At 43.1% G+C, this 25433-nt stretch overlaps 1 protein-coding gene across 1 annotated transcript in view; it reads left to right on the top strand.

Moving 5' to 3' along the window:
- Window positions 1-910: 910 nt before the first annotated feature.
- The window catches only part of LOC119381802 (uncharacterized), a 44987-nt gene continuing 20464 nt past the window's right edge, over window positions 911-25433 (top strand). The window contains exon 1 of the mRNA XM_037649560.1: window positions 911-1076. Coding sequence (XP_037505488.1) covers window positions 911-1076 — 166 coding nt within the window. The remainder of the gene's footprint in view (window positions 1077-25433) is intronic.

Below are 25433 nucleotides of genomic sequence, written 5' to 3'. Positions count from 1 at the left end.
CTGTATGCGGCGCGTACAAAACATGTGCGGTGTCTACGTTGTGTCACTTAGGGGATGGTTACTAATTTCTTGTTTCCTCCAAACTTCTATGCGAAATAAGGGTGTGGAGAGCACAACAAAAACAACAGCATTGTGGAGTACTTCTTGTTCCTGGCGTTTTTTTGAGATAAACTCTTTGCCAAACTATAGCAACCAGATGATTCCTGATAGGAAGATTCCTTAAAAGTAATCTCTAGGTGACGTATGCAATGTTAATAGATGGGTACAGAGAAATGGTTTTCTCAGCAAATTCTTCGCCAACTTGGAAGACATTAGCTGGATTTCGAAAGAAGCTTAGTTTGAATGTCTACAGGAAGATGAGTTTCTATTTTGACCCTAAGTCCTATGTTTCTAATTCACAAACACCTCGCAAACAAAATATCTCTCATGTGTATAGCTTTCTGAATCAGCAGTAACAAGCAATGTCAGAACTCCGTAATTTAAAGTGTGAATTTTCGATCGCTTTTAAACAAGCAAGTAATATATACAAGAAGCCTAGCTTTAAGCAAGTTGCCCCAGTTTAATTTTCTTCTCTTACATGTATTCAAATTTGAGCGAGAAGTTGGGGCCTGAACTAAGCTTTCTAAGTTTCGGTTTTCCAGTGGAGTCGATAACCACTAGAAGAAAAACTCTTCACCGTATGGAAATGTTCGCAAGTTCGGGCATGTTCGCCAGTGTCAGCAAGTTCGCAGACAGGTGCAAGCGGCGTTTGCACCAAGCATCAAGAAGGCATCACAAGAACATGTGGCTGAGACGGAATTCTCGAGCGAAGCTTGTTTCGGTTTTTTTTTTTTGCTTTCGCGACGAAATAATCGATGGCATTCAGTGATCGATGGACGGAGAGGCAATTACCGCTGACTCCACTTTTGCCATGCCACCACCACTGTTCACGGACAACCAAGGTAGCAAAGCCGTTGGTGTGGTCGATAGGATGCAGGCGCGAAAGAACTCCAAGAGTGGCCAAAAAGGGCCAGAAGGCGAGCCGTCAAATGAATATGGAGCTATCAGGCGACTTGGAGACGATAACCGTAGCGCAGGCAAGGCCGACAGGGAGCAGAGGTTGAAAGCACAATGGAGGATTGGTTCTTTTGTTTCATTCAATAATGATACAGCAGGTCACGCAAGTGAGGAAGCACGAGAAAAGAAGCAAAGAAATGAGGACACAAAATAGAACTAAAAAGGAAAATGCTTTTGTTTGATCGAGAGCGCAAATACTGGCTTGTTTAGATCATTACGAATATTTTTTTCTCTTTGCCTCGTAGCTTTATTTGAGTTTACATGAGTCCCAAAATTTCTTGCGTGTTCATTCGGTGGAATTTTCGAGGACTGAAAGAGCCTGTAGTGCTAAGCATACGTGACTGAAAAAAGAGATTGTAAGTACGTGAGCATTAGGAAAGCTGGATGCAGAAAAAGACAGGGGTGGAGTCGGGGACAGCGACGTCAGTGAATGTTGCCACTCCCCTCCCCCGCGGCATCGATCTTGCTCATAGGGAACTATTGTGTTAGCGACAACAGCCGACTGACGAAGGGCGACCTCGATTGCGTTTTCATGCGTACCGCAAGGAATGTTTTATGCATGACAGGACCGATGACTTAGGTTCGTTCGTATATATATGCCTCTCCTAGTGCTCTCTCTTTCTCTCTCTCTGGCTTCCATTTAACTTTCCATTGTACTCTACTTGAGAGCATATGAGCATTCTGAAAAGTCGCCTGAGAGGCATTCTTGAATAAACAGCTTTTTCTTTTGTCACGCGTATGACTTTCCTTTGGTGCGTGCAAGGTTCGCACAGCGTAGTAGGCTTACGACACTAAAATCAGATATTTCAACAGAAGGTTCACGTAATGAAGGCAGTTTGAATTTGTAAAATGCCATAGAAGAATAAATGCCACGTCTAAAGCCAACATTTCGTCATGACACTTGTCTTCATCACGCCAGGTTTCAGCAATATGCGTTGTTATACTTGTAATCAGTGTCTGATACAATTTGTTTTTCACGTCGTCATTTACAGCAACGTAGATTGACACGGGTACATGCTCGAAGAGTGCTTTTTGTTTACGCTGTCGCAGAAGTTTTCTTCCGGCAGTCTGAGGCTGAACTTTATGGTTTTGAAAACTGAGAACTTTATCGTTATGAGCGATTCTTTTGGCATTTATTTCGCAGTAATGAGCACAGCTAAATAGAGGTGCCCGCGTAGCGACCTTGCGGCTGATTTAAAATACCAACAAACACGTTTTTCCTTTGTGCAATGCGCGCATTTTGAGCGTATTTCGCGAACTTCAAAGAACGGGGTAGTGTAAGGTCGCTCCCACGAACACTCGCGCTGTATCTGTCACAGCTGCGCACCTTATTTCTTTGTTGCCTTTTTTTTCGCATTTTCTGCTTGTTGTGAGCGGACGCGGAAATGCCTCCGCTTATACAGACCACCCAAACTATCACGCAGTGCGATTTCAAAAACGAAGAACGAAGTTACGCCAAGCACACCTAGTGCATATTGTTCCCAGCATACTGTAGTAGCCCCTACTATTTATTTCGATAATGAGGTTTAGTTAATAAGTCCAAATTATGTGGCTAACTCGAAAAGTATTCACCTTATCAATAAAATGTCAATGAGGCATATGTAGGCATGCTCAAATGACATCTAACTGCGCTATTTTCAGCGACGTACTAATTACGTGCTCCTGTTTTCCGGCTGGTACAGAAAGCACGTGAAATATGAAAAATAACACGTTACTACGCTCCCCCCCCCCACCCCCCCGTCCCGAAAAAAATGGAAGGGTGGTCTTGACTTTCTACATCACAGTGATCCTATCTGAGGGGGCTACTTCCTGATGCGCGCTGCAGTCTAATCTCGTGTGATTTTTCAGACTTCGCAGGCTTTTTTTTTTTCAGATTTCGCAGGAGCTTTTCTGAGCTCATAAAGCGGTGCCATTAAAGTAATCTACTTTCTACGTACAATGTATCATCGCTTAAAGGGTTTGTTCAACGCACGCTAATTTGATAAGAGAAATGCTTATGATTTTCAACACTCCTAGCATTTGTTCTGGCCAGCACTTGTAAAGGTGGCAACATCGGCAAAACCCACAGAAGGTAGGAAAATACACGCTTGCACACATAAATCTTTTTACCATCATGTCCTTTAAGATATGTGCAAAACCACGACCTATCAGTTGCGTTGCCACATAAGACTCGTCGTTCGTTTTTCGCATTTTCGCTCCATGCAAAAAACGTCTTCTAGCGCCATTGCGCGTATTTTGGTGGCCTGAACAGCCAGTAGACTACCGCAAGAAAAGACGGATCACGAATGATCATCGACATCGTCAGAGTATCTCGGGTCCGCTGCCCGAGATAGTCTGATAGTCTGGAGATCAATGGAACAACGTTTTCATTGATCTACAGCGCACCATCTCCTGCGCGAGCTTTTTTATATTATGCCTTCGCCGTTCTCGGTCGCACTTCCCATCTCTTGGTATTCATTCCGTCGCTCTATATGACCATTGGTTATCGGTTGATCTAATTAAGTGACCTGCCTAGGTCGATTTTTTCCTCGTAATGTCAACTAGGATATTACGGCTGATTATTTCATGACCCGTTTGCTGCCTTATTCTACGTGACGGCCTATCACTTTGCGTTCCATCGCAAACAGTGTGATTTTGAATACCTTCTTCAGTTTCATTGTTATTATCAAAGCTACTGCCCTATACTTTAAGTTAGAACTGGCAGAATGCAGCGGTTGTATATTTTCCGCTTTGGTGATTGGGGTAAGTAGCCGGTCAAGGTGTGCTATAACTATCTATTAAATACGGTTGCGTTTTCCTGTGTGTGAGCCAGCGTTAGGTATTCTGTAAGATATCAAAGGCTAGCAGATCGATGTACGAGTTAAAGTAAGCATTGGTACCGAAAAAGAAGGGTGTGTCCAGATAAGATCGAACACGAGGTCCCGGTCACCATTCCCGATTGTGATGAAATTTACTGTAGATCTAGGCATTACACCCAGAACAATGGTTTCGCACTTAGTTTTGCGGAAAAAAATTTTGTTCGCCTGAAAAAAAAATATAAAACTTTTGGCCGCAAAAAACGCTTTTCCGCTAATTTCGCGATTTCTGAATTTTGAGCGCACCTAGGGAAAAAACGGTGCACTTCTTCGTCACAATATTTATTCCCCTTAAAGAACAAGTGAAATACAATCTTATGAGTCTATTACTTCCCTTGCTTGTCGACGCACTTTTGAACAAAAAAATCGCATACTTGGCAAATCGCACAAAATACCTCTATTTCAGGAATTTATTGCTGCAAGCAAGTTAAAGTGAGGATAATGAAAATCGGTACATATTAACTTTGTTACTTTCGCTCTCTTTTAAAATAATTTGTGTGATTTTATCGCGCTCCGTTTTACTCGATAATTGGGCTGAAACGTAAGTGATTTACGAAAAACGCCGAAATTTGAAAATGATTTTCTCAAAAAGGCCATTTTTAATTTTTTTAAAAATCCCTGTGATTGAAGTCAAGGACGTCATCTACCATTATGCAGAAAAAAACGTTGCATTATTTTGGTTGCTAACAAGTTATAGTGCGTCAAATGTGACCATGCCAGCCGAGCGGCCGCGTCGTTCGTTATGGGCTGAAACCCGGATATAAGTTGCTAAAAATACTTGTACGTGACATAATCACAAATCAGCAGCTCCACACCAACAAATGCGCAGCCCGGTGTCATGGTTAAGCAAGCTTTGTCTTGGGATCAGCCGCTTGACAAACCCGCAGCAGCGGCCGCTCGATTCTGCGGGCACTCACATTACATGAGTACCGCTTCGACTGTGGATGAGCTCCGCTTGAGCGCCAAACTACGCTCAGAGGACAAACGAGAGAAGGAATGCATCACTGTGAAAGTTAAAGGCCGTTAAGTGCAAACAAATGTCATAATATGCAACGAAAACTCTGCCGGCAATTTCCCAGTGAGCGCCTTCAATACAGCACGGATGTATTTTTTTCCCCTGCTGTTATGCCCGAAGCCGCATAATATCGTGATAAACGCTCGACTTGCGTTGAATATTCTATCTGCGGACGCCCAACAATACAGTATTGTAAAAGCGGTTCTTTAATGAAGTAAAGGACCTGGACACACTTCTTTTCACAGCCTGCTGACACAAGTGTTCTGGCACGAGATGAACAACTGCAGTTTGAGTTGCTCGACCATCGCAAGGACGTATGACAGCTTTCTTTAGATGTCAATTGCTTTCTTTTGTGCCATATGTTGCTCATATAGAGTGAACCTAAATATATTGAGGCCATCCGAAGAGAGAAAGCAACACATGAGCGCACTACTGGAGGCGCTCACTGGGAAATCGCCGGCAGAGTTTTCGTTGCCAACTATGACATTTGTTTGCACTTAACGGCCTTTAACTTTCACAGTGATGCATTCCTTCTCTCGTTTGTCCTCTGAGCGTAGTTTGGCGCGCAAGCGGAGCTCATCCACAGTCGAAGCGGCACTCATGTAATGTGAGTGCCCGCAGCATCGAGCGGCCGCTGCTGCGGGTTTGTCAAGCGGCTGATCCCAAGACAAAGCTTGCTTAACCATGACACCGGGCTGCGCATTTGTTGGTGTGGAGCTGCTGATTTGTGATTATGTCACGTACAAGTATTTTTAGCAACTTATATCCGGGTTTCAGCCCATAACGAAGGACGTGGCCGCTCGGCTGGCATGGTCACCTTTGACGCACTATAACTTGTTAGCAACCAAAATAATGCAACGTTTTTTTCTGCACAATGGTAGATTACGTCCTTGACTTCAATCAGAGGGATTTTAAAAGAAATTAAAAATGGCCTTTTTGAGAAAATCATTTTCAAATTTCGGTGTTTTTCGTAAATTACTTACGTTTCAGCCCAATTATCGAGTAAAACGGAGCGCGATAAAATCACCCAAATTATTTTAAAAGAGAGCGAAAGTATCAAAGTTAATATGTACCGATTTTCATTATCCTCACTTCAACTTGCTTGCAGCAATAAATTCCTGAAATAGAGGTATTTTGTGCGATTTGCCAAGTATGTGATTTTTTTGTTCAAAAGTGCGTCGGTAAGCAAGGGAAGTAATAGACTCATGAGATTGTATTTCACTTGTTCTTTAAGGGGAATAAATATTGTGACGAAGAAGTGCACCGTTTTTTCCCTAGGTGCGCTCAAAATTCAGAAATCGCGAAATTAACGGAAAAGCGTTTTTTGCGGCCAAAAGTTGTATATTTTTTTTTCAGGCGAACAAAATTTTTTTCCGCAAAACTAGCTGCGAAACCATTGTTCTGGGTGTAATGACTAGACCTACAGTAAATTTCATCACAATCGGGAATGGTGACCGGGACCTCGTGTTCGATCTTATCTGGACACACCCAGAAGCCGTTTTTCTTCAGGAGATGACAGTGACCAGCTCGAGCTCTGATCTAGCCGCAGTGAAATAATTCAAGACTGCAGGATTTACTGAAGCCTGCAGACTTATTGTTTGGTTTTCTGTGGAGTCGCTGTACGTACGCTGTATATCATGATATATACAATGACGGACACATATTTTCTTTTCAGAGAAGCTCCCAGTTTTTCTGTAGTTCCAGATGTGCTTCGCAAACACACGTGACGTTCTACTTCCCTTTCCGCACGCCTTTGCGTGAAACAATGCAAGCTCGGCCGTTTGAGTCAGTGTCCATACTTTAAGCGAACGAAGAACTCTATACTTTGGTCCAGAGGAGTCGACGTCACGCATACATTTGCACCGTATGGACTTAGCTTCATATATGCGTAAACCGCACCGATGGAAGGGTGTGAGTCGCCGCAACGCTTCATGAATAATTCTGATGATGGCACCGACCGAGCGTTCGCAATTGTTTACGAGGCAAGTGAAATTCAGAAGTCTCCATTATGCATTCCAGTCCCGTTAAAATGTATGGCATAAATGACAAATACTTAGAAAACCCCGGCCTGCAGAGGAGGCACGTCTGCTGAGTTTTTTCCCTCGAGAACAGAGTCATCGCAAACGACTCAGCAACTGTTTCCTTAAAAAGTGTACGCGGAGCTGGGAGCAGATGAAATCGCGCTTTAAATAAAGGAAGCAATGAAAAAAGTTTTGTCTGAAGTACGCTAAGAAGCTTCCTTTTGTGCTCTTTATAGAAAATTGCTGACTTCGGCTGTGCTGCTTTTTCGTTCGACGTTTTATTTCAACAAACGGTACAAAGCGGTGTAGCAACGACGTACGCATGTACTGACTGACTTCAGGCTGCGTCATCTTGGAACTTTTTGAATTAATTTGTTTATCTTATGGTCACAGAAAATATCATTATTTACGCTTCACTATGTCTTTTACAGAAGAGAGTTTTCGAAAGATCGACAACGTACTAGCAAGAGAGAGAACAGTATGTTTATAGGTCGAAACAGTGTACCCAGTGAGGCCCTATATGATATCGAGGTGGAACAGCTCCTTAATCCAAAACACTGTCTGGCTTCGGCTGCCTTCTTGGTACTAGAGGTTTATTTTTTATCCACGGAGTGAATGATGATGAGTGGGCGAAGCTGCGGAGGTTCATTGGTAAACCGTGAATCTTCCGTGAATTCTGCCCAGTACATCATCACCGACGTGAGATCGGGCGCGTTTATACTAAAGGTTCGATGAGTTATGACGACTTGCAGCTCACTTTAATTTTACATGTACGCTGTGAATATTCATTGTTTAGAAAACCATTGCTTTAGAAAACATCTGACGTCTTTCGTTAAGCAGCTGGCGTCTTTTCGTTTTGCTTTAGAAACATCTGGCGTTCTTTCGTTTTGCTTTTAGAAAACATCTGACGTCTTTCGTTGGTTTATTTCATGAATCAACGGCGTTTTGAACAAAATTTTTATTGTTTAATCACGCACAGGAGAAATCTCACCAGGCACTACCTTGGAGGTAAACAATGGCTGCTAATGGGAATGAGAGAAAGAAGAAGTCGGCTTTTAGCTAACACTTACACTACTACTTCTACTAACGTTTCCTACTGGAACATGCCAATCGCTGCTGATGGGGAATGAGAGACAGAAGAATTCGGCTTTTAGTTAACGCGCACGCTGCGAATTTTTTATTGTTCAACAACGCACAGGTAAAATCTACCACCGGCACCACCTTGGAGGTCAAGATCTGGTACTAGCGTTACGACTGGTTACGCACTACGACTACGACAACTACGAGGGACGAACGGGTGCCGCCTTAAGGAGCTTCGCCCCTAAAAGCCGCTAATGCGTTTTCGCAGCACCCATCTGATTATATGAGCATGGTTGCAGTTAATTCATTGCAAGATCCGTTGCAGCTGTTGACCATGTACCCTGTGCACAAGAAATTAACCCTTTATACTGCAGAAGTGTATGCCCTAGTTCGGCCTTTTATTTCTTGTCCAGCGTCCACCAAATCTCTCTTGCAGAATAAAGTGCGAAAAAGAATGATGCGTACGTGTGTGTGTGTGTGTGTGTGTGTGTGTGTGTGTGTGTGTGTGTGTGTGTGCGCGTGTCTCTGTGTGTGTGTGTGCGCGCGCGTGCGTGTGCGTGTTACTCATAACGCATCACAATTATGTGGTGCCACACAATTCCTTTCCTTTTGAATGCCTTGGCGCCCACCCATGCTTACTTGAATAATGCGGACGTACTTAAAAGAGCAAGACTCGACTGCAAACACAAGAATTAGATGTTGTAGCCCTCCTATAAAAGTCTGATGTGATCTTTCGTGCGCTGTTCGAGGTATGCTCGACACAAGTTTTCAGCCCAATGAGGAAATCGAATAAGGATATAAAACAGCGCTACATTTTTTCACCACTGAGGGCAAAAAAAGCCAACTTTGTAGAGCAACTACGCCAGTAAAAGAGTGCGCAGCTTTCAAGAATGAGGATTCCGATGAGATTGGAGTGAATGGCGCGCGCCAGATTGAGAAGATGAGAGAGCAGGAGCCCATCTGAACGTACACGAAAATCGGTATTGCGTGCTCTTTGCCCATTTTTCAAACGTCCTGGATGTCGCGAACGACCGGAACTGAATTCAGAACAATGAAAATTCCATTGCCTTCCCAGTTAACTTCTGCTTTCGAGTTCTGGGTTGCAGCCCAATGGCAAAGAGGAATTTAAGCTTGTAGTTTGAATGGCATCCTCCCGCTTAGAGCACTAACGGTCCTACTCTGAACAAAGGCGATCAGCCCTTTCAACGCAGAAATGATAATAAAAACTTCCTTTTGCAAAATAAATGTACACGTTCCTTCTGGCGATTGATTCTGGCGCCAAGCGACTGAAATCTGGTTGTCTGAATGGAGATTGCTCCATGAATTTCTTTGATCGGAAACTAAATAGAAGTACGCCATTTCTAGCTGACAAAGCGAATGCACGACCAGCTGACTGAAAACGCGACATTTTGATCAACGTGCCACTTTTTACACGAATTAGCGTATTTCTATAGTGATGGCGTCCGGAGCGTAAATATTTGTGTGCATTCACATAGTCTATAGCTTATAAATATGACATTGAAACATTTTACAAAACCCAGTTCAAGCACTTCTATTTTTTAATGAACTGAATAAATATTTGTTGTGTGTAATATTATTTATATTTGAGATACGCTGGAAATGTCTTGACGAGTCGCGTTGCATAGCATTTATGTGCACATATTTTAACAATTTTTTACAATTTCCTTTCTCAGTTTGTTTTGTTTTGCCATTAACCAAAGCAGGTTAGCCAATCGGCATGTATACGAACAACCTTGTATTTATATCTCTTCTTGTTTTGTAAATCGCAAATTTTTTTTCACCCGCAAAAACAGACTCACGGCATTAGGTCCTTTTCGTTGTTATCTTAACATTTAAAGATGCTTGTTTTATCCTAAAACATCAGAAACACTATTGTAAACAAGCAAAGCATTGCTATTTAGTTGTAGAGTCGTTGAAATAAAGTGTATTGTTTTTCTGCTTTTAATAATATCTGGGGTTTAACGTCCCGAAACCACGATATGATTATGAGAGACGCCGTAGTGAGGTGTTAACGGCCTGGCGGTTCCCCCGTGTGATTACGTTGCTTATTTAGGCATATTTAGGGTTCAGATAACGCTAAGACGTTACGGTGAGATAAAGCTGTAATGACGTGTTTGTTAGCTGAACGAGACGTTAAGTGGGCGCTTTTCGCAGTACGCTTTCATCTTGTTTGATGATTGATCGACCACCTTGTGGCCTGGTCAGACAAGATTGCTCGATGAACCGCTGCGCCTCCCATGCCACACTCCACACACCTAAAAGCAAACAGAAGTGCTGAAAAATGTTTAAACGCCACTACTATTACTAAGGACATCTTTTCGCTGGAGGCCGTTTTGCCCTACCATACATTATAAACCTGGATCATATGTACGTCCATTGTAACCAAAAGTGACCTAACGATAAACGAGAAATGATCGCTGCATAACTTATTTTTTAGATAAATGTGCTTCTTTAACACCTGTCATTGCGCATAATTTCTCAGTCTCGGTGTCTGAGAGGACGCATTGAAAAGAGAAAAGCCCGCTCAATTTCACGTATGCGGTCGTGCTGTTCTTTTGCATTGAAAATGACCCATCTTTTATCGCGAAATACATGCAATATGGCGGAAAGATGAAAAGATGGCGGTGAAATATGTGCCAATTACAAAACATTTAACTAATTCTGTATCCAAGATGTGTAATTCCCGCGCGAGACGTGAGGTACTGTCAACATATATCTTAAGCGATTACAGCAATACGAACACTTCTTACGAGGACAAATCATATCAGCCTAGTAGCAGTGCTGGGCAGTATCGAAGATACATGTATCTTAGATACTATCTTAGATACTCTTTGGGTACCTTGTATCTGTATCGCGATACGTCCCGCAAAACGAGTATCTGTATCTGTATTTCCGATACATTCAATAATGTATCTAGTATCTTAAGCTACAAGATACTTCTATGGAAACACCCCCGAGCGAAACAATAAACGTCGGCTGAACTCCGCTTCTCCAGCTGATACTGCTACCACTAAGCCACCAGAATAAATCTAGGTGACAGTGACATTCTTGTATTTTTCCGCCAGAGTGGTTCAGCGAGCACATGCTATAAGATCTACGCGTCCCCATTGGTGGAGCAGTCACGTGATGGCACTCGGGCCATCTCGACAAAAACTAGCGCGCGAAAATCTACGCGCATCCGACCTTTTGTTTTCTCGATGTTTACTTTCTTTGTAGTTGTGTCAGCGTTATGACATTTGTTCGTAGCCGCGGTACTGTGTTGCGTACTCCAATGCGTGCGGCGCCTTCCGCTCAAATTCTGATGTGGCGTTATCGTTATCTATCGTGTCGTCATCGAAGTTTTTCTCACGTTGTGCTTCGTTTGCAGTCTCAGGAATGCGAGAATGGGGTTGCTTTGCGTCCGGCTGCTGTCACACATCAGCGATTAGGGATGTATCGTGGATGTAAGCTTCACTTACATACGACGAGATTCGCTTATATACAAATGAGATAATAACAACCATCGCACCCCCGTTGCCGATGCTAGATGCAGTAGAACGAGACGAGCATTTACGAAACAGAACATATTTTGGCGCATAGTATCTTTGTACTTCCTGCTGAACCATTCAAGAAGTTTTTTTAATGATAATTTGACCTTTAGTACAGTGCTCTCTTTGCCGTCCTCCGTTTGCATTACCTGGGCTTCTGTATAGTTTTTGCCCGCCTGTTTACTGTAATATGTCTCTTGTAACCTGTTCCTAAATTCCTTCCCTGCTTTATTTTCCTTTTTTTAACTGCCTGCGTCATTGCTACTATTCCCATATATGGAATCCATGTGAGTTTACCGTTATGTAAAGGCGATGATGAGGACAAAAGTAGAATAATCTAAGCGTGCCTAGAGTAAACCGTAACAAAAATTCTGCTTACGATTTAGTAAAATAGCGAAATTGACTTTGCCTTATATTAAATGAAATTATTAAAAAAATAAAAAAATGCTAGGACGGGGATTTAAGAAACTCAATAATAAGCACTCCGTTGTTCTCATGAGCGTCCCCACGAGCCGTTTCATGCTATTTTCTATAGGCACTGAGTTTTCTCTTGGCTCACCTTAAGACCTAAGTTGACGATTCATCATGCTCTATTGTCATAATTTTAGGGGTGCCGCCTGGATCGTGTTTATACAGGGTTCTTCACGTAACTGGAACCAAATATGTACAAAGAAGTGGTTAACCTCAACTGAATAAAACCAACGACATGGTATATCGTCATGTAGTGAATCATGCCGTATTTTTACATATCGCTTAATTTGTTAATTCACTAAGATGAATTATGCCACATGTATAATAATCACTTTAGGGCCAAGTGCGTTTCGTTACTTTGTAGAGGGCATTCCAAAACGACCGAGCCAACTTTTTGTGGAAACGTACAGGGGGGAAGGGAAAGAAACGCAAACAGTGCGGCATCTACTTTATCCACTGTTTCGCATTTCTCTTCAAGCTATTGTAGCCTGGATGGTAATACAAGCCAATTGTCTTCCATTATACAATCAACAACCATTCTAGCATCTTTTTATTGTCACCAAGGTCGCAGCGTGAGGAAAACAGCGCGCAACACTCTTCAAATTTCTTTCTATCCCCACTGTACATGCTACGTACTGACTTTTTCCGGCATTTAAAGAAAGCCGGAGAAATATTACCACGTTACTGCCTTCGTGCGCTACCGTATTGCAGCGCTCTCAAACGTGCATCGAGCGCAACGACCGGCAAGTGGACCGCGCCAAAATGAGCGGTCGCTGCTGTAAGCATCGGCTCCACAGTGCGTCCGCATTTCTGACTGCCGCACACGGCAAGTAAACGCCATCGTCCCTGAGAAGCGATAGGCTCATGGTTCACGCGCCGGTTGTTTCGGTGGAAGCACGTTTTAGAGCGCTGCCGTACGGTAGCGCATGAGCGCAGTCACGTGGTTTGATTTCATTCACCACTCAGCATGTACGTCACCAAAAAAGTTTTATCGGTCGTTTTTAAATGCGCACTATTACGTGACGAAGCGCACTTGGCCCCAAAGGGAATATTTAAAATGTTGCATAATTGCACTTAGTTAATTAACTAATTCAGCGCTATACAAAAATACTACAACGAGCGCCACATGATGGTAGACTATATGCCATCGGTTTCATTCAGTCGCGGTTAACCACTTCTTTTTTAAATATTTTGTTCTGCTTACGTGAAACGTGTATACTTATTCAATATGATTGTTTAATACCGAACCGCCCTGCTATTTCGCTTATATTCGTTTTCCTTGTTTAGGTCACCGTATTTTTTTGTTTTTTTACTTTTAGAAATCAACAGGTAGCAGAGCTAGAAGTGGCAATAGTGTGAATAGCAGCGATAACTTGCGACGCTTTGTGTCGGTATACTATACGTCTAAGACGTTTCTGGCTGGCACAACTCCTCTCGGAGAAGAAATGGTACAAGATTGCACGTTAGGGATTATGTTGCTGACGAACGCTTTACGCCAGATGATAAGTAGAATATGAAAACCCGTTGCAGTTTTATGTCCTGAATGAATTTTGAGCGCTGACTCTGTAGTTATCATCTTCAAACGATTTGGTTAGTAACAACTTTATTGATAGTCCTGCAGAGCTTTCGCCAACCGGGCCTTAGGTCTCCCACGTAGGGACGTCGAGGCCTTGCGTCACCGCCGCCTCGCGGGCCTGCTACAGCCCAAAGTTGGTCGCCGAGGCTGGGGCTGCGCAAGGCAGCGGCCCACCGCGGCGGAAGGGTTCCGGAGTTAGCACCTTGAGGGTTTTTGTAACAGCCCCAGAGCATGTGAGTTAATGTGGCGACCTCAGTGTGGCAGACCTTCCATATATTTTTCGGGTATGTATTCGGGTAGTGTCTGTTACACTGCGCGGGGTTGGGGTACGTGCGCGTCTGCAGTTGTGTGAGGGCCGCCGCCTGCGTCCTGTTCAGCAAACGATGCGTGACAAGAAATATCGCTACCAGCGTTGCTGCTCTACAACTGTCGGGTGATGCGGTATTGCGAAAACGGTAATACGCTTATGGACAAGGGAAGACTGCACAGCGGCAATCGCGACATCGTGCGGAAGCTTCGTAATGGTGTTCTTGCAAATAGATGGCAACCCGCTAGCTGATCCCCAAGTAGAGCAGCGACACCCATCAATTACAAAAGTGTCAAGCAAAAACCACTGACAGCGCAGTGCATAAAGAGCTGCCATTTTAAACAGCCAAAGAAGTCTGAATAAGTTGTTTCGGAATGAAACGAGTATACTTTCAGCAAGAAGGATAGAGCTTTCGGGATACAAACAGGCATTTCAATAAAATTATACAGAGTTGGTCGCATTAAGAAATTTTCCAGTAAACACTTTTGTAAATAGGTATTTGCTGCTTCACTATATCGATCTATAATGGTAAATTTGCAAATGTATCGAAGTATCTTAAGATACAATTGGGAAGTATCGTATCGGATACAATTATTGCGCTAGTATCTTGTATTTGTATCTCAAATACTTCTTGCCAGAGGATCTTGTATCGTATCGCGATACAATTTCAAAGTATCTTTGCCCAGCCCTGCCTAGTAGGAAATCTATATTGGAGCTTCCAGTGCTACAAAAGTTCTAATCACTTATTCTGAAAGGAGACTCATAACTTGTACAATCTAACTTGCGTGCGTATGTATGTATTAACAGCCATGAAGGTTATAGATGCCTGCTGATGAGCCTCTACTTACACTAATCACAAGCGCTCATATTATGTCCAGTTGGCTTCAAACGAGGGATACCGCTTTGATGGCATCGTATATACCACAGATCTGTAATACATGCTATCTAGTTGCTTCTGCTGATATGCCAGTGCTCGTTTGATCACCAAATGATGATCCATTTACACAGCTCTTAAGACTAACTTTATCGAACCTGTCTGAGATACCTCAGCATCTCACAAAAACTACAGGCCTCAAAGTTTAGAAACTGTTCAACGTTCTTCGTACACTGCAGCCATAACGCGTTTTAGCTGCTTTATATAGAAGCTCAGAGATGGTGAAATAGAACTGTGGCCGACTAGAACACTGGCGTTAATTATGAAAGTAGTGCAGGTCTTCACAAATGTTTCGACGCCGTTCAGTGCCCCCTTGTTTTCATTACTGCTATTACGGAGCAAGGAAATAATTAGAAGAAAGTTACGTAGCTGTATATGTTTATAGGAAACAACTGTTTTTTTTTCTGAAGTGAGTCTAAGGCTTGTCGCTGGCCTTCGGACACATTAGTCAGTTGCTCGCATTTTAAATTACGCCACCACAAGGGTAAATCCTTTCACTGAAACTAATATGAGTAAGCTTCAAAAGACAAAGAAAATGCAGCCCTATCGACTTATTTTGGTTAGAGATATGTCATGCTTAGAGATCTCCAAAAAAAAAAAAAAAACTGAAGCATTTTCATTGGCTTAATGTAGCAAAGACTGGTTCAACCACGGGAATGATGACCCACGCAATTCACGAAGATGTTTGCTTCTTCATGAACTTTCACCGACAGTGTAGACGTTTGCTCAAAATACGCAAGTAGAATCCTGCGAAACACTGTATCCTGAACGGAATACCGAGTGTTTACACTTCTTTCCTCTGGCTGCCTTTTGCTTTGGAGAAATCAAATCTATCTATCTATCTATCTATCTATCTATCTATCTATCTATCTATCTATCTATCTATCTATCTATCTATCTATCTATCTATCTATCTATCTACTATCTATCTCTATCTATCTATCTATCTATCTATCTATCTATCTATCTATCTATCTATCTATCTATCTATCTATCTATCTATCTATCTATCTATCTATCTATCTATCTATCTATCTATCTATCTATCTATCTATCTATCTATCTATCTATCTATCTATCTGAGAGCGCACGACTTTAGCTACGGTCGAACATTATATTTATAGACTGCTTCTTCACTTTTAGTGGACCGGAGGCGAGTAGTGGCTCTTGCCCAATTTTTGCGGCACACATCCTCTAGGAGCTGCGGAAAAATAGCGCTATAAATCTACTACGCATAGTTGACGTTAAGAAGCACTGCGCCGGTAATGAAACGAAGATCCATCATTGTTGTCAGACTTTGCCCGCCCTAGCTCCAACACTGTCATTATTCGCCTGTAAAGCGTGTTTTGCCTGTTAGGCAATCATGCATTGGGGCGTAGTTGACTTTAAAAACTCAGCCCTAATTAACTCGGGTAGTTGTCTCGCTCGCTCCTTTACACACACACACACACACACACACACACACACACACACACACACACACACACACACACACACACACACACACACACACACACACACACACACACACACACACACACACACACACACACACACACACACGCACACGCACACACACACACACACACACACACACACACACGCACGCACACACACTACGCACGCACGCGCACACACAAATGCGGGCAAGGCTACTCGTGCGCCCGAGGAAGGAGCTCCTCATCGCAAGCGGCAGTGGCAGTATGGACGAGAGCGCTTCGCGGTTTCGACAGATTTCACTGCGTGGGAATGGCTTTACATTTAAAGCGTAGCTCTTAGGCGCCAGTTCCTCCGTTGAGCGGCGTCGCCGTCGTCGGCGTAACCAATAGAGCGAACAAGGACGAAAGAGAGCGAACGCGGAGTACAGCGGAGGATGAAAGACAGCGATAGCGAGGAAAGCGCGAGGAGGAGGAAACGTTAGTGACGAGACGACAGGTTCCGTGGCGGCCACCCACGGTGCCACAGTAGTGCGCGCCGTTGTGCATTCGCCGATGATGTCATCACTAAGGTATTCGGCGTTAATATAGTGCTAATATAATGCATGAAATATTCGTTTTTCTCGCGCCCACTCTAGGGCAACGTTTTAAAAGGTCTGAAAGAAAGGGGAAATTCGTTTTCCTTTACGTCTCCGTCTTTAGCGCTGCATCAATCATGCATGCATTCTAACTCCCCAATGCGCTCCGTTCAAGCCCCAAAAATGAGTTAATTGGAAACACAAAAAGTACCTCCTAAAGACTCTTTTAGTTCCATCTAATCACTCACTGAACAAAGGATGTAAATGCAACCTCCCTTTGAAAGGGGGTTTGCGTAGTAACTTTAAGATGCACGCTGCGCAACGAGCCCGAAACCCCCTAAAAAGCAAAACCCCGTTTATAGTGTATTAGCAGTCTCCGATAACTGATGCTAGCTCGATCGTGGGCTTGTCGGCGATCAGCAATTTCTGATATGATAGTCTGATCTGTCATCGAGGTCACTTTTCATTCCACCTTTCCACATTTTATTGTCGCCTGGATGTGAAGGTATGACCGTCATTGTTGCCCGTGGCAACTGAAGTGATGCGCTGCTAAGAACGTGGATGAACGTCATGTTCCCGGCCTGGAGGAAGGAAACAGGAGGGAGCATTTCACAACGCAATAAGAAAGAAAGAAAGACAGAAAGAAAGAAAGAATGAAAGGAAGAGAGAAAGAAAGGAAGAACGAACGAAAGAAAGAAAGAAAGGAAGAGCGTAAGAAGGAAATAAAGAAAGAAAAAAAAGAAGGAAGGACAGAAAGAAAGAAAGACAAAAAGAAAGAAAGAATGAAAGAATGAAAGGAAGAGAGAAAGAAAGGAAGAAAGAACGAAAGAAAGAAAGGAAGGAAGAAATGAAGGGAGTAAGAAAGAAATAAAGAAAGAAAGAAAGAAAGAAAGAAGGAACGAAGGAAGGAAGGAAGGAAACAATGAAAGAAAGAAAGAAAGGAAGAAAGAAAGAAAGAAAGGAAGACGGAAAGGAAGAAAGAAAGAAAGAAAGAAAGGAAGGAAGAAAGGAAGAGAGTAAGAAAGAAAGAAATAAATAAATAAATAAAGAAAGAAAGAAAGCTACCTGTAAATAAAATACCTGTAAATAAGATGGTAGGACCATGGATATGTGCGTCGAGGGCGCACAATGCAACGGAAGCGCCACTGAAGCAGATAAAAAATGCGGCAGATCCCAGACGTTGTGGGTACCTGTTTCACGCGAAGCAGTCAGCGAGTGCTTTTATGTTGTATTTTAAGACTATGAGCCAAGTGGTACGAGGTGGATGGACGTGTTTTTGTAAGTGTAGTAGCTGTGTGCACATCGTGGGCTTACCAGGCACGTCGACAACACTGGCGTTTAAAGGGCACCTTATGGCGCGACGTAACGCCAGCCCTCACGTTAGAGTACCTACGTCAGTATTATCCAAACTAAGTGCACTTTATGGTGCAATCATGTGAATATCACTGTAACTTTCGTTAATGTATTCCTGCGGAGTCGAGCAATGCTTCAATATACCTTGAATAATCATAGGAATACAAATGTAATGTTTATTAGACTGCTGTAAAAGCGGCGCCAACATTGGAACCACAGAGGTTAATCTTATATGACGCCTGCATCGTAGGAGTACATATGTGGAGTTTATGGCTTTCTTGTAAAGTTGGATAGCCAGCACCACAACCACAATTGACATTGCACTGACATTACGCCTGCACAGACTCTTTTTCCGAACCAGTTTATAGACCCAGCGTGGCTCTGTGATAGAATACCTGATTTCCACGCAGAATGCTCGGGTTCCATTCCTGCTGGGATCCTAATTTTTATTATTTACATTCGTCGGGTTAGCGCTGCCGATGTCGGCTTTTCTTAACGTTTTCGCATTTAAATTACCAATGTCTTTTCTCACCGCTCCTGGGTTGATATAAAGGGTCAACCATATGTGGCGCCGCATACCCGTATACCGAGGGCCGTGGTAAACGGGTATGTGCCACACTTGTCTACGCAAGAGGATTTTCACGTTATTCATGTCATGACCCGAAAGTCATATTCCTCAAATCCTCTTACCCTTCCATGCCAGTTTTGGTCTACACGAAGTTAAGGAGGCGATCATCAGAGGACCCAGACGTAGGCGGCTAGATAGATAGATAGATAGATAGATAGATAGATAGATAGATAGATAGATAGATAGATAGATAGATAGATAGATAGATAGATAGATAGATAGATAGATAGATAGATAGATAGATAGATAGATAGATAGATAGATAGATAGATAGATAGATAGATAGATAGATAGATAGATAGATAGATAGATAGATAGATAGATTCGTAAATAGGAACGCTCACAGTGCCAAGGGTCCGCTAAGAAATGCTTCGCATTTTAAATCAACAGATCTGGGCGACCGACGGTAGGCTGGATGTGCTTCCCCCAGGATTGCCTGTGATTCTGTCCATCCCGCTCTTTCCCCCTGTGCCTCTTTTCGCCCCTTTACCCCTTTCCCCAGCGCAGGGTAGCAAACCGGACATTCATCTGGTTAACCCCCATGCCTTTGCTTCTCGATGTCTCTCTCACTCTCTATCTATACACTCACAGGAATGGAGCGTCCACATTTCCGGAAACACTCATGTGGATCGCACTGGAGCGTTTGCCCTGTCCGCTGCTTTACTTATTTCTCACTTTCCACGCTGTTCTTTTCTTCCGGTCTCTAGAGGTCTCTAAGAATACCATGTTTCGGAAGCGGCTCAATGTAGGTTTTTCCAACTTTGTTGTTTCCAACCTATGCTCTTCAGCATGAAAGTTCAAATTCATAGTCCGGGAAACATCCACTATAGTGAAACAATTTATCATTATCGTTTTCTAACAGGAATATCAAAAAATGCCTAAGTTGGCTCCCATTCATGCGAAATGACCTGTAAGTGTGACAAAGCAGTGTTAAAGCAGCGGCACGTGCAGTGTAAATAAATGGGCCGGAAGGCACTCGGAAACACAGGCTCGTCAGTTGCCGCGCACGCACACGTCTAAGTCGGAAAGAAAGAATGTAAAGGAGAATGACCCGCAGAGAACAAGAAGGATGCCACGAAGTGTCAGACGAAAACCAATATATCCTTGTTTTGGATCCCATGTCCCGGGTCCTCGGTCATGCGAAATAAAAGAACAAAGGGTAAGACCACACAGTGCACACGCCCCGGCCTCACTGTAGAAACCGAGGTATCGCAGCTCGTGTCAGGCGACAGCTGTAGGCGCAATCAGCGGGAACCGTGCGGGAACGGAGCAACATGAAGACCGTATTGACGGTAACAAAATCCGCGCACGTGCCTCGAATTTCGAAGCCGTCCGCCCGTTTCGGCATCGATCGTGGCATTCCTTCGCACTCGAACGTGCGACAGTTTTTATGCTGAACGGATACAGCTGTGCTGTCCTCATCCTTATTAGACAGCTTTAGAATAGCGTCTGCAACGAAACGTACACGCGTCACGTACGCGTGCAGACAACTGTATTACCGCTGCGCACGCTCTGTATGCTACTCGGGTTTGTGTAGCTCAAAGGCGCCATAGCAGCATACGTCATATGGTGAGTTTAACGTTAGTAATTCTTACGTGACCAAAAATAGCGTTTTCGAATATGGTGGCACACACTGGCCCGCTTGAGCATGGATTTGCGTGAATTCTACACTGTTGATATGACTGATCACCAGTGACTCATTTTGCTTCGTTAGACACAACAATAATGACAACTAACAGACAATCAAGCCAAGAAAAGTAGAGGGGATGTTATTTGTGATATAAATTAGCACAAGTTAAAGTGGACGAAAAGACGACTTGCCGCCGGCGGGGACCTAGCCAGCAATCTTCGAATAAGGGGTCCGATGCTCTACCAATTGAGCTACGGCGGCGTTGAGAATTTCTTCTTATTCATATCACAATCACAAACAATTGTCTCTTAGTTCTCAATAATGTTATGCTAACCTGTAACGTTGGCCATGGGAACGCTGCGCGTACAATTTCTGAGATCGTTCTGCGATTCCGGCGTCAATACTTGCTTAAGGAGACGCGCACGCGCAGTGATTGCAGGATAGTTGTTAATCGATTGGCATGGCTTATAGACAAGTCTGACACAGGGTGGGGCCCTGTTCTGTTGTTTGGAGAAAGCTCACACCGTCCCTTATTCAGACAACTCGAAAGCGAAAGCCATGCGGGGTGGCTATTTTACCAAGCTCTTTATGTTGATATCCAACGTTCACTATTCAACTATCGCTAATTAACTAATTAGTCCCCCAATTTACCTTTGTCATCTTAATAATACTTCGCTAATCATCTTTAGATGAATATAGATATCAATCATGGCAATAATTAAAGGAATCAAATCAATCAACTTTTTAATTAGCGGGAAAAGGTGGTCTGGTAAAATGCCAGAATTGGAGTCCTTCCTGTGAAGAGCCCATTCCCGCTTTGAAATTTCCAAACGGCCGCTGGCAATTCTAGTATAGTCCTGAAAATAACCAATTTCTCCAGCGAAACGGAAACGAAAACGCGGAGCAGCGCAACAGCCATATTCTTATGAGACGTCGATAATGAGGGAGCGCCGTTATATCAACCATCGATGTACTTCACTTCGTGAATGTGCAGGCTGTGCTTGCGATTCTAGCAAGCATGGCGCAGATAATTTAATGAATAGATAAGAACTGACACCAGTGAAATCGTTGTCTGAAATAGCGCTGTCGTTCTAGTCGTCCTGCTAACTGCACTCATCGGTGCCTCTGTTTAGGTTTCACTGGTGAATGCTGTCGCAATTCATCATTCCGCAATAATTACCATAAGTCGGTTATTCGAAAGTCAAAGTTGCCATGGGCTCTTGGAAGGAAGGAATTCGAGCCTTACTTTCGAACCAACCGCCTGTTTCCTCTAATTAAAAAGTTGGTGACTTTCTATTTTAATTTCCGCAATCAACGCAGTCATTGTTCCCTCTAGTCGACATAATGTGTCTGCTGCTGCAGCGCGCAAACCTAGCATTTCCTGTATTTTCGAGGATTTTCGGACAGATTCCTTGAAACACCCACTGTCTCTATTCACACACACACACACACACACACACACACACACACACACACACACACACACACACACACACACACACACACACACACACACACACACACACACACACACACACACACACACACACACACACACACACACACACACACACACACACACACACACACACACACCACACACACACACACACACACACACACACACACACACACACACACACACACACACACACACCACACACACACACACACCACACACACACACACACACACACACACACACACACACACACACACACACACACACACCACACACACACACACACACACACACACACACACACACACACACACCACACACACACACACACACACACACACACACACACACACACACACACACACACACACACACACACACCACACACACACACACACACACACACACACACACACACACACACACACACACACACACACACACACACACACACACACACACACACACACACACACACACACACACACCACACACACACACACACACACACACACACACACACACACACACACAAACACACACACAAACACACACACACACAAACACACACACACACACACGCACGCACGCACGCACGCACGCACACACACACACACACACACACACACACACACACACACACACACACACGTATATATATATATTGATGGTATTAGTTTGAATGGGAGCACAAGATCAGGGTACAATATGCGGTCACTTCAAGACATATTAAATATAAGCAGTTCATCGATTTCGGTGTGCTTTTCTGTTTCCTTTTTTTTTGTTCGCTAAAAATGCTCTAAACCGTAATGCGATACTGCTTCGGTTAAGTTCCGCAAAGGATGAAATAGGACTTTACGATGCCATTAAAGTTTATTTCGCGTTCTATCGACGCTACATTCTTCGTTCGAGCAGCGCTACTGCAGTGACAGGTGATGAAGTGGGCAGCTGGAAGGCGCAATAGGTTCCACAGAAAACTTATGGGTAATGCGTGTCAGTGAAGGGTCGACATAGAACATCGGGAGAATGCATACGTTGCGACACCCAAAGAGGAGAACCTTACCGTTCGAAGCAGCTTCACAGCGTAGGAAGAAAGAGTGGTTCCACTGAGCTCACTGAATACATGCTTTTATGTCTAGCGATAAATGCACTCAGCTCAGCAAAAAGAGGGAAATAATGCCACAGCAGACAGTGACAACTCAAGACGTTGGTATTTACTCACCGGCTCCAGCCATTGCAGTAGTGATCGCATCTATTGCGACACGACACTTTTAAGAAAGTGAGCCGCTATAAGTACCCATCTTGAAAGTCTGGGCCACATAAATGCACCAGGACTATAGAGGTGCTGCGTTCGGTCTTACATCCCGAGGCACTTTTGTTTTTCTTTATTTTTCGGTGACGAAATTGGCCTTTCTCGAAGTAAAGTTAGAAAAAAAAGGAATATGCGATGGCTATAAGCCATCTTTTCCTTCTAAGACGAGTCTTAAGATTGTATATATTATATGTACATCAAAATTCGGCAGGTCTTACGCTCTTCCTGCACACGAAGGCATATCCAGTTCTGACTAACGATTCGGGTTTTCGGGTTACAAGTTTTCTTCCAACGAATGATCACGCATCTCATAATTGGGGGTGTTTTCAAAGAACGCCCTTTTATATTTTATTATTGCCGTAATAGTTCAGCCGATACAAACCTCTACAGAGCTCAAACGGCTCGAATTCTTTCCTGTGCAGGCGACAGCGCAACGGCTTCATTGGTCGAAGCATAACCCAAAAAATGAAAAGGCGGTTGGATACATGACGTCTGAAAAACAAAACGTCCTACCCATTAAAACACACGCGCAGTTGCATACATCGAAATGGGCTGGCTTTCTGCCGGTAATATTTCAGTAGGGAAAAAATCCTAAGGTATGCGGCGATCGAAGATATGCGTGCGTATTTTTGAACGAGGTTATAGACACTAAAGCGAGCAGTCTACTGATTTCTCCTAGTTCAAACTCGTTTACGGCAATAATAGTACCTGACCCCTAATACAAACACTCCGTTATCTATGATCCAGAGCCCCCAAAAATGACGTGCACCCACAGTGGTGAACTGCCATACTAAACTGAGGCGGCAACAATGTTATGCTAATCTCACGTACGGTGGTAGAAACTGTGCAGCATGCGCGTACGGATGTATCTGACGGAAGAGGCAAAAAGCCATTAAAAATATGTGACTCGTGTTACAGCTTTTGTTCAATACTCCCAGTAATTATTTTCTACAGAAGTGTTCACTTGCCACCTTCGCACCCAATTACCTTACGTATCCAACATTTTTTTTTGTTTTGAAGTGGGCCGGCATGATGCAGCTGTCTTATAGGCATATGTCAAATCTATTTTGACTGTTTGTAAGTGGCAAGAGGGGCGCTACAACTACTTTTGAAAGTTCGAGAGTTTATTTAACACATTACATTAGATAGCTACAAAAACACACTTGTGGGACCCAACAAATGTCTTATAGGGTAGCTATATGATGTTATCAGGATAGAGTAACACATATATATGGCAGCACTTGACATATATAGACTGTAAAACACCAAACAAAAGTATGTGAAAAAAGTAAATGAAACTAATGCAGTACGAAAAAAATGTCATATAAAAATTACGAATTTTTCTAAGAATATATTACACTAAAATACGTCTTACGAGGGCAAGAAAAATGAAGACTGTGTGCAAGCATGCGCAGTGCTAGCAATTTTCAATAACCTAGTGCTTTAAATTTTCTAGAAATGTATGCAACGTTGTTAGACTGGTTACGTTAAAATCAAGCTAATTACAAACAGATGTACATTTAAAGTTTATAGTAGGGCGACCGTAATTAGTATTTACCTTACGCATTGAAAAACGACGGTGCGATACGTTCCCAGCAGTGTGAAGTGAGTGGTGAAGCGAGACTGTTGTCAAAGTGAGTTTGCCCTTAACTAATTGATGCATAATGGAGGCAATGTTTTATGTTTCGAAATCGTAATTATTGATGACGTTGAGCTTTTTAAATATATATTCAATCTCAATTTCTGTATTGTGGGGTGATATAATGCGCGAAGCTCTTTTCTGAAGTGTAAACACCGGTGTTAATGACCCCCTATCGCTATACAGTAATTAATGTGAGAGTGAACAAACGCGTAGCAAAGGTGATTAACTATGTTAGGAGAGAAGTAGTTACGACATTTTGACAGCACATGCAAGCCATATGAAGCCTTATTAACCACAGAGCGCACATGAACGCGAAATGCCAACTGTTTGTCTAACATAACGCCTTGAAATTTTGTCTCGTTCGACTGTTTCATAGAATTATTGCTGTAAATTACATCTGAATAAATTGTCGTTTTCTTTTTTTTTTCGGAGCGAATTTCACTGGCAATTGCAGATTTTTATTTTTATCAAAGTTGGGTTAAGGTGAAGGGCATTCAATGTGAACCATTGGTGCAATATTTTTAATTCA

Source organism: Rhipicephalus sanguineus, chromosome 2 (genome assembly GCF_013339695.2).
Source record: "Rhipicephalus sanguineus isolate Rsan-2018 chromosome 2, BIME_Rsan_1.4, whole genome shotgun sequence".
In the NCBI taxonomy this organism is placed as follows: Eukaryota; Metazoa; Arthropoda; class Arachnida; order Ixodida; family Ixodidae; genus Rhipicephalus; species Rhipicephalus sanguineus.
The sequence above is the reverse complement of the archived record's forward strand: the minus strand, read 5'-3'. Positions and strand labels throughout refer to the sequence as shown.